Source organism: Neomonachus schauinslandi, chromosome 16 (genome assembly GCF_002201575.2).
Source record: "Neomonachus schauinslandi chromosome 16, ASM220157v2, whole genome shotgun sequence".
In the NCBI taxonomy this organism is placed as follows: Eukaryota; Metazoa; Chordata; class Mammalia; order Carnivora; family Phocidae; genus Neomonachus; species Neomonachus schauinslandi.
Genome location: NC_058418.1, coordinates 23120302 through 23137767, shown reverse-complemented (window position 1 = coordinate 23137767; position 17466 = coordinate 23120302). Strand labels below are relative to the sequence as shown.

Sequence of the window (17466 nt, the reverse complement as noted above, 5' to 3'; positions counted from 1 at the left end):
GAGGACACTCTGGGCCCACAAGGTCTGCCAAAGGACAGTGTGTTCGAGTCCCTCTCTACCGGAGTAACACAGGAGGCATCCCGTGATAAAGCTTCCAGCTCCCCCAGCTACGGGGGTGGCAGGACGGAGTCTGCAGAAAGAGGTCAAGGGAGAGGCCTCTGCTGAGTAAGGGGATCCAGGTCACATTGATGGTGCTGTGTTAATCATGATGACAGCTTCTGGGCTTTATTTATTACGTGCCCCACACATGCCAGCAGGGCTCCCATGGGTTGTTACCTGCAAGAGGACAAAGCATGGTGTGCTGGAATCCCAAAAGGATGAGCAGGTAGTAGGGTGCAGAGAAGTGGGTACAGTGTAGGAAAAACAGTGGGACCAACCCTCCTGCTTAGTGCCAGGGAGGCATTCTAAAGTCGGGAGGACTGTGGTGCCCCGTTAGCGGGGACTGCTCCAGCCAATTTTTGCCATGTGGGCCTAAAGTTGCCAGATCTTCAGATTTTTTCAGGAGCATCTGGGAGCTTAGAATTGTTTCTAATCAGTTTTATGAAGGTATAATTTATATACAATAAATGGTACACACACACACACACACAGAATGTACATTTTAAGTACACCGCTCAACAAATGTATACACCCAAATCAACACCACCACAATCAGAATGTAGAACAATCCTAAGCCCCAAAAGGGAACTTAGAATTTTAATGTAAAAGTCTCCTAGATTTAAAGTGTTGGTAACAAATTTAAAAATTTTAAATGCTGCGCAGGCCAAACAAAATGTGTCTCAAGCTCATTTTGGCTCCCAGCTGGGGCCTCTGTGGCCCAGGCAAGGGAAAGGGCCTTCAGAGGTGAGTGCCTTGACCAGACCTGCTGCTATGATAAAGACCAGGAGGAGTCTGAGGGGCTGTACCAGTCAAAGGCTTAAAACTTCCAGAAGCACCAGGGGGACCCGGCAAGGAGTCAGGCCGTGTAGAAATATTTACACTTGGAAATAGTGAATGTTCTACCATTTCGGGAGGAAGAACACTGGCCTGGTACAGACCACTCAGAGTTAAAGGAAGAGCTGCTTCGAGCTCCTCCAGGCCTCACACAGTTGACCCACGCATCAATCAGTTGAGTCACTGATGGCAGAGAGCTCCCTGTCTCAGGCAGGATAAAATCCCCGGAGCTCCTGGCACATACCGTGCGCTGGGCACACTTGTCAGGGCATCCACAGATCGACTCCCCCAATCCTCTTATTAACTCTCCGAGGCAGATAATATGATTCTCCCCACTTCACAGATGAGGAAAGGGAGATACAGAGAAGTTAGGGGTGAAGTTGGGGTTTAAATCCAGCAGGTCCTGGCTCCAGAGTCAGGGAGAGGCTGTGCTTCCGGCCGCACTACTGTTCTGTAAAGGGCTGACGGTAGGATGCACCCGGTTCCCTGGCAGGCACTGTTAATTCCAGCCCTCCTCCCTGCCCCTTGCCCCGCAAACAGGCATGGGTTAATCGGACTTTAGAATCCAAGCCAAGCCAACACTCTAATAGCCATGACAGACTGATCTGAATTGACACTTTAAATTTATTTTCCATCCCTGGTTTAAGTACTTTGAAGTACAGTCTATTTAGAAGCCCCTATCAGGTCTGCCCCTTACTGGCAATATGATGACACATTAGAAAGAACTTGGTGACTTTGGATAAGTATCTTTATCTCTAAAATGACAGTAGCAATATCTACCCTCTAGTGTTACTGTGAGACCAGGTGAAGTAACCTAAATACTTCTACATTAAGCACAGGATAGGTGCTCAACAAATGTTTGTGGCCTGAACAATGATGTTGATGATGATGTGATGATGATGATGATGATTGTTCTTTCAGAACAAAGATAGAGTGGAAGAGAAAGGAGCAAAACCAAAGCATGCACTGAGCACCAGAGCTGTGCAAGCCGAGATCAGGGGGCCTTGGGAAGGTGAGTGGGACCCCATTTGCTGTATCCCACATTGCATGCATAATAGCTTCAGAAGAAAAATACCAGTGCCCCCACCAACAATGTGATTGCTAAAAAACTGTTGAAGCTTCTTTTTTTTTTCATTTTTTTTAATCCTTTCCATATATCCCACTATGTATTGCTGTTCCAAAGTCACTTGGACTAGCTCCTTTCTGTGTAAGCTATGCCACCAACTTGAATCTCAGGTCTATTTCACTTTGCTTTACATCTTTATGGATTGCTTTTATTCAAGTTTCATTTTCTTTTACAACTTCGTGTAATATTGACATGGTTCTGAAGTCAAATGGACAAAACAAGGGATATTAAGTCTAGCTTCTATCCTTGTTCCTCCCTTGCATATGGAACCATTTACAAAATTTTTTCTTATCTTTCTGTGTCTTTAAGCGATGTTCTAAGTGGTTATACACATGCACCTGCATGTGCGTGCACATGTGCACACACACGCACACACACCCTTACACACACGCACACACCCTTACACACACACCCTTATGCACACACATGCATACACACCCTTACACACGCACACACACCCCCTTATGCACACACATGCACGCACAACCCTTACACACACACCCTTACACACGCATGCACGCACACACACACGCACGCACGCACACACACACACCTTCCCTTCCTAGACAAACAGAAGCACACCAGACACACTTTTCTCCACCTGGCTCTTATTTCACTTTTCACTCAGTATATCCTGAGATCACTCCATAGCCACATCTGGAGATATTCGCGTCTCTCTATTTTTTATGGCTATGCAGTGCTCCTGGGTGACGGGCCATGGTTTAGTCAAGCAGCCTCCTACTGTTGGTCACTTGGGTTGTTTCCAGTCTGCCTATTATAAACATGCTGCGCTGAATGGCCTTTGCAGATCCTTTGCAATATCTTTAGGATAGAGTCCTCCATGTAGGAATGCATTTTTATGCTTCCTGTTTTCCCGTAGAGAGCCAGCAGGCGAGCCTCCCAGAGGGGACGGTGGAGAGGCTGAGCCCTGTCAATGCTTCAGAGATAGGATCTGGCCTCCCCACCCAGGCAGAGGCCCCACCAGGGCAGGAAGAAGGAGTTCCTGGCCCAGCCCAAGTGCCCCCTGGCCTCCTGCCGCTGCCCATGGAGGCAGAAGCCAAAGCTCCCGGAGCATTCGTTGAGAAGCCTGGGACTGGCCAGGAATTGTCTGCAGCATCCACCGGGGTCCGTGAGGCCCCCACCAGCCAGGAGGCTTTACCCGGTACAGAACAAGGACCATCATTCAGCAGGCCTGACCCGCAGCCCTCAGGGGCAGGCATGAGGCTGACTCCAGGGCTGCCAGTCCAAGCCAAGGCAGCTCACAGTGGTGGAGAAACACCTCCAAGGTAAGGGGAGTTCCTCCATGCCGGGCGAGGGAAGGAATGAACAGTAGCCCCTCAGGGGGAGTTGTCTGCGCAGTCCTGGCGAGCTTCATGAGGGGAAGACAGGGAAGGCGTAGGCACTGCTCTTGGGAATTTAGAGCACTGTTTCTCACCTGGTGTCCATTAGAATTAACTGAAAGGAATTTTTAAAATACCAATGCCCGGAGAGTCTGATTTATTCAGTCTAGAATGAGGCTCAGGTATCCTTCTTCCCTCCCCTCTCTCCCTCCCTGCCTTCCTCCCCTCCTTCCCTCACTCTCTCTTTCTCTCTTTCTTTTTGCAAGCTCCGTGGGTGATTCCACTGTGGAGCGGGGCTCTTAGAACAGCTGTCATAGTTATAAGCCAGGGCTCACAGCACAATCCTAGGTGCTGGCATCGGCCACGCCTTCCACAGACACCATCCCGCTGTGTTCTCACAACATTCCCGGGAGGTGAGAGTGTGGAGATGAGGAAACAGGCTGAGAGTGCCCAGGGCCACACAGCCAGGGATCACAAAGTTGAAATCTGAATCCAGGTTGTTGGGCTCCAGAATCTGCTCCTAACCACTGCACCATCCTGCCTCCTCAGGTCAGCATTTAATTAGGTCCCAAATACTAAGTTGGAGAGAGAAGGATGGGGATTCAGAGGGAGGTTGGCATGGGCTGAGTCAATCCAGCGGGGCCTTCAGGATGATTATACTTGGGGTCCTGAAGGTGGGGTTGTGTCCTCAGAACACCGCCTCAGGACCAGCCCTCGGCCCTCAGCAGACACAGTGCAGGATAATGAAGAGCCAGAAGCTGCTGGCTGCCACGCTCTCCCTAGCCCTGTGTTCCCAGCCCTGTGGAACAGTGCATCCCGGCCCCCAGGGCGGCCCACTGAAGTGTGTTGTGCTTCCCTGTCTTAAGGGGGTCTGGTGCCCTCCTGCACCTGCCCCAGGTTGTCCTTTTTTGTAACAGAGCCCCCTCCCTTCCCTAGGCCTGGTGCAGGGAGGGGAGCTGGTGTCTGTGTGCTATGGTGACCAGCAGAAAGCCCAGATCGTTGGTCTGCCTTTGTTCTGGAAGGAAATGAGAGTCTGTGGGAGATCTTAACCAGCTAAAAGGAGGGCTTCCCTGGATCCTGGCCAGCGCTGTAAATATGGAATCTAGGGACGGGGTGGACTTTCCATGAACTTGCTAGGGGCCCCCAAAAGATTCTGCATGAGGGGAAAGGTCTCTATGTCCGTTTCAGCCCTGAGCTGAATTTCAGGCACACTAGACCTGCCTTGGGGCTCAGGAAGTGGAGAGATCACTCCCTGCCCTTCCCCAGCTAGTAGTGGCTGCCCGTACAGAGGATACTGAGGCCCCAGCTGGAGCTGGAGGAACACAGGGCTGTAATTGATCAGCCTGGGGCAGCCGGAGGGAAAGCCTTGGGCACTCAGCGCCATGCGAATGTGTGGCAGTGCGTTGGGGTCATCCCATGCCCTGCTCGCTGTGAACTCCAAGTGGGACAGCAGTGACTCTTGGCTTTATCAGCTGGCCACCTGACCACCTGGATGCTCTTCCAGCAACGGGCTTCCTGCAGTTCCCGTGGCCCTCAGTGGAGACAAGGCCCGGGCCAGGCTCGGATGCCACCCTTCGCACCCTCCCCTGTCATCACCAACCCACACTCACTCCTCCCGAGGGGCCTGGGGCTGGGGGGTCTTCGGCTGCCTCCCGCCTGAGGCTGGCTGTGGACAGCCTTGTACCGAGTCAGGTGCATCCAGGAACTGGCGCAGCTTTCAGAGGACCCGCTGCAGCTCAGGGAGGGGGCTGGGCCTTCAACTGCTGGGGAAAAGCCTCACTTTTTTTCATTATGGTGAAAAAACACATAACATTTACCAACTGAACCATTTGTAAGCGTACAATGCCGGAGTGTTAAGTATATTCAGGTTGTTGTGACACAGATCTCCAGAACATTTCCATCTTGCAAATCTGAAACTCTGTAACCATCAAACAACTCCCATTTTGCCCACCCCCCAGATCATGGCCACCACCATTGCACTTTCTGTCTCTGAATTTGACTACTGTAGGTACTGAATATAAGTGGAATTATACATGTGGAATCAGTTTTTTTTGTGACTGGCTTATTTCACTTAGCATAACGTCCTCGAGGTTCACCCAGGTAGCAGCATGTAACAGGATTTCCTTCCTCTTTAAGATCAAACAATATTCCTTTGTATGGATATTATACATTTTGCTTATCCATTCATCCTCGATGGACACTTGGGGTGCTTCCACATTTGGTTGTTGTGAATAATGCTGCTATGAACACAGGTGTACAAATATCTCTTTGACACTCTGTTTTAAATTCTTTTGGATACGTTTTAAGAAGTGAAATTGCTGGGCGCCTGGGTGGCTCAGTCGTTAAGCATCCGCCTTCAGCTCAGGTCATGATCCCAGGGTCCTGGAATCGAGTCCCGCATCGGGCTCCCTGCTCCGTGGGAGGCCTGCTTCTCCCTCTCCCACTCCCCCTGCTTGTGTTCCCTCTCTCGCTGTGTCTCTCTCTGTCAAATAAATAAATAAAATCTTTAAAAAAAAAAAAAGAAGTGAAATTGTTGGGTCATAAGGTAGTCCTATTTTTAAATTTTTGAGGAACCACCATCCTGTTTTCCACAGTAGCTGTACCCTCTTGAGCCTCATTTTGGGACCCCTGGGGCTTTCTCCGCTCCGTGGACTCTCAGCACTTCTGTGAGGTATCAATGTCTCTGTTTGACAGAAAAGGGAGCTGATCCCGGCCTTGTCCAAAGTTGTCCAGCAACGTCGTCCAGAGCTAAGACCAGAGAGGAGGCTGCTGGGCTCCCTCCTGAGACTCAGTCCATGCCAGACACTCACCTCCTCACCCCACCCCTACACACATAGACCCCCAGCAGTGGGGTTGTGAAGAGTAGTCAGAGCAGGGCAACTCTGAGAGGGAGGGTCGAACCCTTGGGGGTCATGGCTCCCGGGGTCAGGTCCTTCCCTCTGAACATCGTCAGGGCTCAGAGGGCCTTCCTGACCTCTAGCTGGGGTCCCAAACCTGATGTCGCAAGGTCTGGGTAATGGAGATGGACGCAAAGTGGGCCCAGTGGCATTGCCAGGGTGCAGCAGGGTCTGTCAGGAGGGGGAGCTGCTTCTCAGCTATGCAGACATGCCCAGCACAGCCAGACCTACGTGTCCAAGGGGAACGAGGAGTCCAGTCTGTATGAGCAGTTGCCTGATTTTTTTAAAAATATTTTTTTTATTTATCTGGGAGGGAGAGAGAGTGCGGGCAGGGGCAGAGGGAGAGTATTTCAAACAGACTCCCCACTGAGCAAGGGAGCCTCACATGGGCCTTGATCCCACAACCCTGAGATCATGACCTGAGCTAAAAGCAAGAGTTGGATGTTTAACCGACTGAGCCACCCAGGCGCCCCGCAGTTGTCTGATTTCAATAAAATATGTCTGACCTGGGGTTTCCAGTGGGATATTTGACTTGGCTCACCCTTTCTTCATTTAACTGAAAGGGAGACTGAGGCCTAGAGAGGAGAGCCCAGGTCTCCTGCCTCCTGGGGCAGAAGCAGGTTTCTAAGGCCTTCGGGGGCATCAGATGCCTGCCAGTGTCCATCTCAGGTACTTCAGCCTTCCTTGGCCGCTCATCCACTGGAGTCCTCAGAGTGGATGGTACCATCTCACTGAACCCAGCCTCTCCCTGGTGTCCTGTCTGGGCAGAGGTAGTCAGGGGTTGGGGTCTGCTGGTTCTAAACACAATCTACCTTACTATTATAATAACTGCAAGGTCCCTTTTTCTGGATGAGAAACGGAGGCCAATAGGCTGTGATCCTTGAATGGCGGCAGCAGGCATTTGAACCCAGGTCTGTGGTGACTCGCGAGTCCTTGCTTTTAAGGCCGTGTTTTCTCTCTGCCCCAGGATCTCCATCCATGTGCAGGAGACGGACACCCCCGGGGAGCTGCTTGTGACACGAGGGGGCGGCCTCAGACCCACACCCCCTGTGGAGGCTCCGGCAGCTGCCCATCCAGGTGAGCAGGACCCACCTGGGCCCGTGCCCCAGACCCCTGCAACCAAGTCAGAAAAACAGATCCCGAAAGGAGCCAGCAAGGTTTCCCCACTGCGGAAACGGAGCAGCCATGAGGGAGCAAAGGCAGAGGAGAAGCAGGGGCCTGGGGCCGAGTCGGCCACGGGACCAAGCGGGGCCAGGAGGGACAAAGGAGCCGATGCCGGAGGCCCGGGCTGGCGGCAGGACAAAGGCGAGGGTGCAGGAAACGCTGAGCCCGGGGAGGACCGCACAGCCGGGGGTGCGGGCAGAGATGGAGCAGGAAGGAGGACGCCCCCTGGAGAGGAGCCTGGCAGCGTGGTTCTGGGTAAGTGAACCCATTGCTGGTGCCCCAGGGTGAGCGGGGTTGGGGGCCTTCTCCCAGGGGGCTTTCCTGCAGCTTCCAGGGAGAGAGAATGTGGGTCTGGGGGGAGTCCGCGACTTGGAACGGCCTGCCAGTGCCTGCTGGGGCTGGAGAGCAAGGCCTGCAGCTGCAGCAGGCTGAGTTTGGGGGTGACTGTGGCAGTAGGGAAGGAAGGAGCCCATGCGGCCCAGCTGGGTGGGTTTCTCAAGCCACCAGCCTGCCTGGGCTCTCCACCATGGGTGTCATTCTGGATCCAGCCAGAGAAGGCTTCTGCTAAAAAGAACATCTATTAAATGGTGTTAATATTGGCTGCCGCACCCAGTGAGTGAGATCCCATCCTGGGGTACAGAAGGGTGTGGGGGGCTGCTGACCTGCTCTCTGCCCCAGTGGTGGTGGGGGGCATCCTTGTGTTCTTGTGACCCAAGCGCCCTCAACTCTGCCAGCCCTTAGGGTCACACCCTCCTTGGTCTGAGCCCTCATCCCATGTGGTGGCAGGAAGGCCACCTTTGTGGATTTCCTGCCCTGGAATTCCGGGAAGTCCCTGAGGAAGGGCTGTGTGTTCTGCAGTCACTCCGGGGCCCCTTGCCACTTCTGGGCTCTGCAGTTGCCCTGTCTTAGTGACATCTCAGCTGCTTCCCCTCCACCTGTACAACTTGGTCCCCATGTGGCTAAAGGCCTCCTTTCATTCCTGAAACGCTGCTGAAACCAGGCAGAGACTCCGGAGGCCTTTCTGAGGCTCGCGGTGGTGACAAAGGCCATGTGGACTGTGGACTGTCTGTGTGCCGAGCCGGGTGCCTCCGTGCCGGCGTTTACCCTCACGGGCTTGTGGAGTGGGGATGAATGGAAACACAGGAGAGGTCAAGGGCCATGCTCAGGGCCACGGAGACAGTGCGGACGCAGCCAGGATCTGGCCCTGGCTGCCCGGCTTGGGAACGGCGCGTGCACGCCTGGTCGCTATACAGCCACCCGGAGCAGCACACAGCAGAGGAAACGTCAAGCCAGATGCTAGATTTGGAATCTCTGTGACACACACTCAGACCTTTCCGGGTCCCAGAAGAACAGCAGCAGCAGGAACCATACTCGTTAGCTCTGTGGTCCGGGGCTCAGGGCTTGCCTTTGCAGATACAAACAGGAATGAGCAATATTCTCTCAAGGCAAACGTCTACTTCGGGGAGCAAAAAGCTGCTCTTATTAAGATGAACTAAGAGGAAATAGCCGTGTTTTCGCGGCACTGGGTATATGGTTTCAGAGGCATGAGTTGGTGGTGGAACTCTGAGTGAACCGTGACAAGCCCAGAAAAACCCAACCCAGCCTCTGACTTCCCGCCACAGAGTCTCCCAGCCCTTAATACGCAAACCAGCTTAAGTCATTGTGTTTGGTGTTCTGTTTTATTCCTTTATTTCATGCAACATTTCTAGGGTCACACAACTGCTGAAGGGCAAGATTTTTCCCGAAAACTTAGGCCATTTTTATCTTTCCAAGTGCTGGTGTGCTCTGTTTCCCCTCCAGGCCCACTGTCCACTGCCGGCGCTCCCCCAGAAGCCGACCCGCTGTGGGCTACCTCGCGGGCTGTTTGCTCTGTGAGGAGATCAGAGGGTGAAAGTGGAGGGGGGAGGGTGTTTGTTTTCCAGCCGCCTCCCTGTCCCACCGCCCTGGCTGGTATCTGCCCCCCTGCCTGTATCTTCAAACATAGTCCATCATTAAATTCTGCTTGATTACCCTGTTCAAGGGTGCCTTCCGTTTCCACCCCAGGTCCCCTCTCAACTTCAGTGAACAGACTGGGTAGAACTTCTCCATCTTGCAAAGCGTACACTGTAGGTGATAGGAGACTTGGGTTTGAATCCCACCTGTCACTGACTCACTGTGTGCCGTTGGGCCAGTCAACCACACCTCTCTGAAATTCAGCTCACTCCTCTGCCATACGGGTGACTCCAATGAGGTGATCCCTGGGAAGGGCAAGGGGCTTGTCACTTGACCCAAGCGGGTGGCTGAGAGGTGCGGGCTGCGCTTAGGAGGCTCACAGACTGTTGTCTCCCAAACAGATGACAGCCCAGCCCCACCAGCCCCCTTCGAACACCGGGTGGTGAGTGTCAAGGAGACCTCGACCTCAGCAGGTTACACAGTGTGCCAGCATGACGTCTTGGGAGGGTAGGTGGGCTTCTGCCTTGATGAGGGGCAAGAGCAGGAGGGGTGGGCCAGAGACAGCTGGAGACCTAAGCTGGCGTGCTGCTGGATGCTTCTCAGGAGGGGGTTGATCAGGAGCCAAGGCCCTGAGGTCAAGGTCACAGCATGCTAGTGACTGGATAGTCCACAGAGAGTGGGTGAGTGCAGGAGAGCCCACAAGGTGTGGGACGAAGTATAGGGTGCAGGAGGCCCGCACAGTATGGGCATGGGAACCATACACTGGAGGTGGTAGGCAGGCCGGGTGGTGTGGAGTGAGGGAGGTGGTCCCTTGGGGCGCAGCACAGACCATTTGTGATAGGGTGAAGAAGGTCTTCTCCAGGTTTCAGGAGCAGCCATGTGGTGTGGAGGTGATGACTGCAGTACCTGCAGGGTGCAGGGTAACCCCCGTGGTGTCTATGAACGAAGTGCAGGCCCAGAAAGCCCGGGGTGCAGGATGGCCCACCATGTATGGGATGAGCCTCTTGGGCTCTCAGCCTGCCGTACCATCATGTCTCTGCAGAGGCCGGTTTGGCCAGGTCCACAGGTGCATGGAGAAGTCCACGGGCCTCTCGCTGGCAGCCAAGATCATCAAAGTGAAGAGTGCCAAGGACCGGGTGAGGCATCTGCCCTGGGCCAGCCAGTACCTTGGGCCACGTTCAAGGCTCCTATACTTCCTTCTTGGCCCCCAGGCCCCTGCATGCTGATCAGGAACCCTGCCACCTTCCCTGCCTCTTTTCCATGACTCCCACACTCTGCTCAGCATATCACCTCACACCCTGGGTGGCAGGGTCCCTCTGGACCTCCAGGTTTCCTTCTTGGGCCTCAGGTTTCCTATCTGTGGAATGGGGGGTTTGAACTAAGGTCCCTTTTGTTGTAAGAACCTGGTTTGGGTGGTGGTGAGTTGGAGACCTGATGTGAGAGGAGGAAAGGAGGTTGTGGGCATGCATGTGTCTTGGGAGGCGCAGCTGGCTCATCTTCCTGACCCATTTCTTGGAAACTCCTCTCCCATCTGACTCTGCAAGGAGGATGTGAAGAACGAGGTCAACATCATGAACCAGCTCAGCCATGTGAACCTGATCCAGCTCTATGACGCCTTTGAGAGCAAGAACAGCTTTACCCTCGTCATGGAGTAGTGAGTGTCTTGGGAGGTGGAGCAGTGACTTCTCTGTGGGCCAGGACTCAGGACTGGGGCTTGGAGCTGTGGTTCTAGGCAAAACTCTCCCTTTCCCTTCCCCTCTCTGGGATATCTAGGGAATGTCATCACCTCCAATATGGAGCATGGAGGACAAAGCCATTTGTCATAAACCAGCAGTAAACCTGACTGACCTGTAGATATATGTCAGCTTGGCCTACACAATTTTAAATAATTTTGATTTAGGTGTTAACAATTGGAAATTGGGAGATTTCATATTGAAACCCAGCTATCTTGCTTTTCTTAAAAATGTAAAAGATCTAGCTGGACCTGCATTTCTAGCTGGAAATGGTGTGCTGGAGCTCCCACTGGCTGACCCTTGTAGACAGGGCAACCAGTCTCCCATTTGCCATAGTCCCCACCATTCCCAGCTACCCTGAAGCTGAGGCCAGGGGCTCAGAGGCCGTTTATTTCTGTGCTTGTGTTGCTATTTTCCTTCTGGTAGGGTTTGTCATGTCATGTCTCTACCAAGAGTGAAAAAACAAAGATAGACTAAGGGCTATATTTTATGAAAACTTGTCTCACATCTGGTCTTTTTTGCCCATTTTGGGTTCTTGCCATGTAAGTATTAATTGGCCCCCGTAGGCAAATGAGTTTATAACTTTGACCCAGAGTATCCAGAGTGAGCCTGGATTATCAACACTGAAGACAATCCCCAGTCTTCCTCTTGGCCCATCAATTTCTTTTTACCACCTGCACTCTGAGCTGGGAACAGGCCAGAACAAAGATCTCCATAAAACCCCAGATGTCAGTGGCACCCTCAGGCTTACCTGGGTCAGCCTCTTTTGACTCTTGGTGATAAGAGTGGACAAATCCTCTGAGAGCCTCGCTTAGGCCAATGTTTGCCTCTCCCTTTGCCCTGGCAGTGTGGATGGGGGTGAACTCTTTGACCGGATCACAGAGGAGAAGTACCAGCTGACCGAACTGGCTGTGATCTTGTTCACCAAGCAGATCTGCCAGGCTGTGCATTACCTCCATCAACACTACATCTTGCACCTGGACCTCAAGGTCAGGCTCCACCTGGGCATGTGCTGGGGGGAGGGGGCCCAGGGTTCCTGAGCTGCTGCTGCTCTCTTACCTTAAAGAGCTCTATCAACAGACGGTCCTGGCTTCCGTTCCTATCTCTCTGCCATCTCCTAGTTCTGGAGTAAATGAGTCGTGCTGGCTCTCTGAACCTCAGTTCTCTCATCTGTAAAATGTGGGTAGTTGGTTCAGTGTTATTTGAAGATTAAATGATACAATGACCTTCTTTTCCTTAAAAATATCTTTAGAGAGAGACAAACCAAGAAGTAGACTCTTAATTATGGAGAACAAACTGATGGTTGCCAGAGGGGAGGTGGGGTAGGAGGATGGGGTCAATAGGTGATGGGTATTTAGGAGTACATTTGTGATGAGCATTGGGTGTTGTATGTTTAAGTGTTGAATCACTAAATTGTATACCTGAAACTAATATTACACTGTTTGCTAACTAGCTGGAATTTAAATAAAAACTTAAAACTTAAAAAAATTTTAAGATTAGTTTAAAAAATTAAAATAGAAACATAACAAATATAGACAATATAGAAATGTGTAAAATACACAGTGAAATTTCTTCCCATCCAGTCTCCATGCTAAGAGGTCCTCTCTATTAGCCATTTGGCATGATACACAAACACACACAAAGGTGACCATGCTATACATCCTGTTTTTAAACTTACTTTTTTAGTTAACAGTACATTGTAGACATCTTTTCTAATTCTCTTTAAGGGCCATGTGATATTCCATTGAATGAATGTGTTACACTCTCTTTTGTCTACTAGGATTGTCATAGGAGTGTCATGCACTGGGTGCAGTGCCAGGCTGGTAATAAGCACTTGACACGTGGTGGCTGTTTCTGTGGTTTCCCACGCTGCTGGGCCAAAAGGAGGGTGTTTCTCTACAATTCCTTTTAGGAATTTCAGTGGCTCCCCACAGAAGGTGGGAGGTAGGTTGGCAAGACCTTTGTGGGTGCACATTGCTTCTTCTGACCATCTTTTCTGATTGACATCAGACTCTAAGGTTGGAGTTCTGAGAAAAATGATGGAGATGGTGGGGAATTGGCCTCAGCCTTCCTAGATCACTAGAGCTAATTCCAGAGCTTCTGGATGAGCTGCTCTGTGAGGTTGGCAGTTAAGGGAAGCTCAGGCTTCTCCTCTGTGGTTCTGGGTCAAAAAGCTTTTGGGGCAACCCTGTGTCTCTGCAGCAGGAGATGATCATTGCTAAGGCCCATTTCCCAGCCAGGAACAGGGCTTGTGTTGGTTCAGTCCCTTCCTGGCCATGAGATCTTGTGTAAGTTCCTTGATCTTATTGGTTGATCTTGCATAAGCTCATCAATTATAAAATGGGGAACAATAGTATCTACCTCTTAGGGGTGTTGTATGGATTAAAACATGAAGAAAGTGGGACGCCTGGTGGCTCAGTTGGCTAAGTGTCTGCCTTTGGCTCAGGTCCTGGGATAGAGTCCTGCATCAGGCTCCTTCCTCAGCGAGGAGCCTGCTTCTCCCTCTGCCTGCCGCTCCCCCTGCTTGTGCTCTCTCTCACTCTTGCTCTCTCTCTCTGACAAATAAATAAATAAAATCTTTAAAAAAAATCCTTCAGATGTTTATTTATTTTTTAAAAAGATTTATTTATTTATTTGGCAGAGAGAGAGCACAAGTAGGCAGAGTGGTAGGCAGAGGGAGGGGGAGAAGCAGATTCCCTGCTGAGCAGGGAGCTCGATGCAGGGCTTGGTCCCAGGGCCCTGGGATCATGACCTGAGCTGAAGGCAGATGCTTAACCACCTGAGCTACCCATGTGCCCCTAGATGTTAAAAAAAACAAACAAAAAACAAAACAAAAACACATGGAGAAAGAGCCCCAGGGCTGCTATCTAATACAATATCCACAAGCCCACATGTGTCTATTAAACACTTGAAATGTGGCTAGTGTGACTGAGGAACTGAATTTTAAATCTTATTGATGTTAATTTATTTAAATTTAAAAGCTGACACTCTATTTAGATATTAGTATACTTTTAAGTATATTTGGAATGACTTCAATATGTGAATTTATTTCTCAACTATAAATTTCATGAAATCTTAGTACATCTAAAATATTTCTGATGAAAATTTAGTATCTGAATTGAGATGTGCTGTAAATATAAAATACACACTAGATTTCTAAGTCTTAGTATGAAAAAAGAATGGAAAATATCTCATTAGTATTTTCCATATTGATAACCTCTTGAAATGATAAAATATTAGGCATACTGGGTTAAAGAAAATATATTATTGGAGTTAAGTTTTAGAAAATATTTTAAGATGAATGAAAATGAAAACACAACATACTAGAACTTATGGGATGCATCTAAAGCAGGAGGAAATTTGTAGCTGCAAACACCAATATTAAATAAGAAGAAATACCTTGAATCAATAATCTAAGATCCCACCTTAAGAAATGAAACAAAGAAGAGTAAGTTAAACTCAAAGCAGCAGAAGAAAGGAAATAATAAAGAGTAGAGCAGAAATAAATGAAACACAGAATAGATAAACAATAGAGAAAATCAATGACACCAAAAGTTGGGCCTTTGGAAAGATCAATAAATTGTCGAATCTATAGCTATATTGGCCAAGACAAAAAGAGAAAATACTCAAATTACTAAAATCAGGATTGAAAGAAAGGACATCACTATTAGCCTTATAGAAAGAAAAAAGGATTATAAAGGAATAATATGAAAAATTGTATGCCAACAAGTTAGATAATTTAGATAAAATGAACAAATTCTCAGGAAGACACAACCACTGAAAACTGACTCAAGAAGGAATAGAAAATCTGAATCGACCTGTAACGAGAGATGGAATTAGTATTAAAAACTACCCACAAAGAAGAGCCGAGGCCCATGTGGCTTCACTGGTGAATTCTACCAATTTAAAGAAGATTTAATTGAAAGAAGAATTAACACCAATTCTTCACAAACTCTTCCAAAAAATAAAAGATAAGGGGACACTTCCTAACTCATTTTATGAGGCCAGTCTCATCTTTTTTTTTTTAAGATTTTATTTTCAAGTAATCTCTACACTCAATGTGGGGCTTGAACTCGAAACCCTGAGATCAAGAGTCACACGCTGTACCTACTAAGCAAGCCAGGTGCCCTGAAGCCAGTCTCATCTTGATACCCAAACCAGACAAAAACATCACAAGAAAAGAAAACTATAGGCCAATATCCCTTATGAATATAGATACAAAAATCATCAATAAAATTTTAGCAAACTGAATACAACAACATATAAAAAGGATTATACACATGACAAAGTGGGATTTATCCTAAGAATGCAAGGTTGGCTTAACATAAGAAAATCATCAATCTAATATGCCGTATCAATAGAGTCATTTCAATAGATGCAGGAAAAGATTTGAAAATTTCATAATGCCTATGTCATTCACCTCACTTCTCATCGCATAGTCATTTTGTCATCTCATGTCGTCACAAGTAGAAGGGTGAGTATAGTAGAAAAAGATATTTTGAGAAAGAGAGAGAGAGACCACATTCACATAATTTTTATTATAGTATATTTTATAATTGTTTTGTTATTAGTTGTTAATCTCTTACTGTGCCTAATTTATAGGTTATTTATAAGTTTATCATAGGTATGTATAAATAGGAAGAAGCATAGCATACATAAGGTTCGCTACTGTCAGTTGTTTCAAGCATCCACTGGGGGTCTTGGAATGTATCCTCCATGAAGAAGGGGGGACTACTGAAATATCAAAAACAATAAAATACGTTGGAATAAATTTAACAGATGAAGTGCAAGACTTATTTTCTTAAAACCGCAGAAAATTATTAGAAGAATTTAAAGAAGACCTATAAATGGAAAAACATCCCATGGTCATGGATTGGAAGACTTAATTTTGTTAAGATGGCAATAATTGATCTACAGATTGAATACAATCTCTATCAAAATTGCAGCTGGCTTGGGCGCCTGGGTGGCTCAGTCGTTAAGCGTCTACCTTCGGCTCAGGTCGAGATCCCGGGGTCCTGGGATCGAGTCCCGCATCCGGCTCCCTGCTCGGCGGGAAGCCTGCTTCTCCCTCTCCCACTCCCCCTGCTTGTGTTCCTGCTCTCGCTATCTCTCTCTCTGTCAAAAAAAAAAAAAAAAGTTTCTCTAAAAAAAAAAAAATTGCAGCTGGCTTCTTTGCAGAAATTAATGCACTGATCCTAAAATCCAGATGGAAATTTAAGAGATGCAGAATAGCAAAAACAAACCTCAAAAAAGAAGAGCAAAGTTGAAGGATGCACATTTCCCAATTTCAAAATTTACAGCTAAGCTACAGAAATCAAAACAATGAGTTATGTGTATGAGGATGAATAGATAGCTCAATGGCATACAATTGAGAGTCCAAAATCAAACCCTTATAGTTGTGGTCAATTGATTTTTTGATAACTGTGCCATGACAAATCAACGAGGAAAGGATAATCTTTTCAATGGACACCATGCCTGATAACCACATGCAAAAGAATACACTCATACTATACACAAAAAATGGATTGTGACTTAGATTATAAAATTCTTAGAAGAAAACATAGGAGTAAATCTTTGTGACCTTGGATTATTAGGCAATGATTTCTTAGAAATGACTCAAAAGCAAAAGCTAGGAAAGAAAAATAGATAAATTAGATTTTATCAAAATTAAAAACCTTTATGCTTCAAGGTATATCATCATGAAAGTGAAATGACAGCCCACAGAATGGGAGAAATATTTCCAAACAATATATCTGATAAGAGACTTGTATCTATAATATGTAAATAAATCTTACAACTCAATAATTGAAAGACAAATTTTAGAATGGGCAAAGGATTTGAATAGACATTTATCCAATAAAGATATACAAATGGATGATAAGCACATGAAAAGATTCACAACATCATTAGTCATTAGAGAAGTACAAATCAAAACTACAGTGAAATACTGTTTCACACCCATTAGACTAAGCTAAAATAAAAAATAAAAATAACAGACAATAAGAAGTGTTGGCTATGATGTGGAGAAATTGGAACTCTCATATATTGCTGATGAGATTATAAATTTGTGCATCCACTTTAGAAAACAGTTTGGCAGTTCCTAAAATGTTAAATGCAGAGTTACCACATGACCCAGTAATTTTACCTCTAGGTATGTACTCAAGAATATCAAAAACATAAGTCAATACCAAAACTTGTGCATAAACATTCTTAGCAGCATTATGCATAATAGCCCTAAAGTGAAAACAACGTGAATATTCACCAACAGATGAATAGATACACAAATATGATATATCCATACAATGGAATATTATTCAGTTCTGAAAAGAAATGAGGGAAGT

General features: G+C 47.9%; 1 protein-coding gene across 1 annotated transcript in view; it reads left to right on the top strand.

Annotated features, from left to right (window-relative positions):
- The window catches only part of MYLK3 (myosin light chain kinase 3), a 35254-nt gene that overhangs the window by 4621 nt on the left and 13167 nt on the right, over window positions 1–17466 (top strand). The window contains exons 2-8 of the mRNA XM_021704900.1: window positions 1855–1945; window positions 2940–3345; window positions 7264–7715; window positions 9794–9899; window positions 10435–10528; window positions 10937–11046; window positions 11973–12114. Of these exons, the coding sequence (XP_021560575.1) occupies window positions 1855–1945; window positions 2940–3345; window positions 7264–7715; window positions 9794–9899; window positions 10435–10528; window positions 10937–11046; window positions 11973–12114 (1401 nt within the window). The remainder of the gene's footprint in view (window positions 1–1854; window positions 1946–2939; window positions 3346–7263; window positions 7716–9793; window positions 9900–10434; window positions 10529–10936; window positions 11047–11972; window positions 12115–17466) is intronic.